This window comes from Nannospalax galili, unplaced genomic scaffold, assembly GCF_000622305.1.
Source record: "Nannospalax galili isolate Female #2095 unplaced genomic scaffold, S.galili_v1.0 scaffold17342, whole genome shotgun sequence".
NCBI lineage: Eukaryota > Metazoa > Chordata > Mammalia > Rodentia > Spalacidae > Nannospalax > Nannospalax galili.
In genome coordinates this window covers 1-1,675 of record NW_008347864.1, presented here as the reverse complement: position 1 = coordinate 1,675, position 1,675 = coordinate 1, and the positions used below count along the sequence as shown (strand labels likewise).

Here is a 1,675-nt window from a genome sequence, read left to right as displayed (position 1 = left end):
CTGAACTTGGGGGAAAAATATGACCCACTGGGAGAAAGATTTCTGGGAAATTTAAGCTAAAGGGAAGACACAATGACTAAAGTTGGGCCCTGTCATGGGCCTGACCTGGTAGAATTTGCACACATCTTGTCTGTGACTTCATAGGACTTCTTTGGGGTACAATAATTACTACCCCCTATTAAAAGCCCAAATCTAGGCGATGAAAGGGTACTGGACCATCTGTTCTAGTGTTTGACTCTCTGGAATTTTTCTCTGTAGTTACAAAGGAAATAGGATGGAAAGGAGCCTGGAGACCTCCTCAAGCTGATAACCGCCTCCCTGTGAGAACCCTCCAGAGGGCAGCCTGCACATCTGGGTTCCTGAGGCTGTAGATCAGTGGGTTCAGCATGGGGTTGATAACAGTGTTGAAAATCCCAATAGCTTTATCCTTATCTGAAAGTTTGACAGAACCCAGTCGCATGTAGTTAAAGATACCTGAGCCGTAGAATATGGCAACCACAGTGAGGTGGGAGCTACACGTGGAGAAGGCCTTCTTCCTGCCCTCAGCAGAGCGGATACGCAGCACTGCAGCTGCCACGTGGATGTAGGAAGTAAAAATGAGAGCCATGGGAGTACCTGCCATTATGAAACCCACCCCAAAGAGCAGCAGCTCATTAAGCTGGGTGCTGGAGCAGGAGAGCTGGAAGAGCTGGGGCAGGTCACAGTAGAAGTGATTGATCACGTTGGGACCACAGAAGTTGAGTGTGGATATGGCCACAGTATGAGTCAGTGCATTGCTGAAAGCACAAGCCCAGGACATGGCCACCAAGATCCTCTGGACTGTGTGGTTCATACGGGTGCTGTAGGTCAGGGGTCGGCAGATGGCCAGGAACCGGTCATAGGCCATGGCTGTCAACAGGAAGCAGTCCACACCAACCAGCAGATGGAAGAAGAAGAGCTGTATGAGGCAGTCTCCGTATGGAATTGCATGCTTGTGTGCCAAAAGCCGAACCAACATTGAGGGAATAGTGACACTGATACACCCCACATCCATCATTGACAGGTTCCCCAGGAAGAAGTACATGGGAGTGTGGAGTTTGGGCTCCACCAAGACAGCTGCCAGGATGCTGAGGTTGCCCCCAACTGTGGCCATGTAAGCCAAGAGGAGGAGTATGAAAACAAGTGGCCACAGCTCTGGTGTCTCTACCAAACCCAATAGGATGAATTCAGTAACAGTTGTTCCATTGGCCCTAGATTTAGGCTGCATGAGTTCCTTCAAAGAAATACCCAATGAGAAAAGGAATTAGACCTCTTGATGAATTATGGCAATTTGAAACGTAACTAGTAAGCTGGCTCTGAATTTGACATAGAAAAAAAAAAAGAGCTAGTGAGGATGACTTATATCTTCCATATTAAGATAAATATCCAGAGTAAAGAAATGCTTTCATACTGATTTAATAATGGCAAGGCAAGACACTAGAACAAAATGAAAATCCAGGAATAGAGCTAAAATTATGCAAGAGTTCCATATTAAGATAAATATCCAGAGTAAAGAAATGCTTTCATACTGATTTAATAATGGCAAGGCAAGACACTAGAAAAAAATGAAAATCCAGGAATAGAGCTAAAATTATGCAAGAGCTGACTGAGTACATAACATAGGCTGCAACCTTAAGTGAATGGGAAGACATTTTTT

General features: G+C 45.4%; 1 protein-coding gene across 1 annotated transcript; it reads right to left on the bottom strand.

Moving 5' to 3' along the window:
- Nucleotides 1-281: 281 nt before the first annotated feature.
- On the bottom strand, nt 282-1,272 carry LOC103743221 (olfactory receptor 3A1). The gene has a single exon (XM_008844453.1). The coding sequence runs from the start codon at nt 1,244-1,246 to the stop codon at nt 299-301; it is 948 nt and encodes a 315-aa protein (XP_008842675.1). The 5' UTR covers nt 1,247-1,272; the 3' UTR covers nt 282-298.
- Nucleotides 1,273-1,675: the final 403 nt, after the last annotated feature.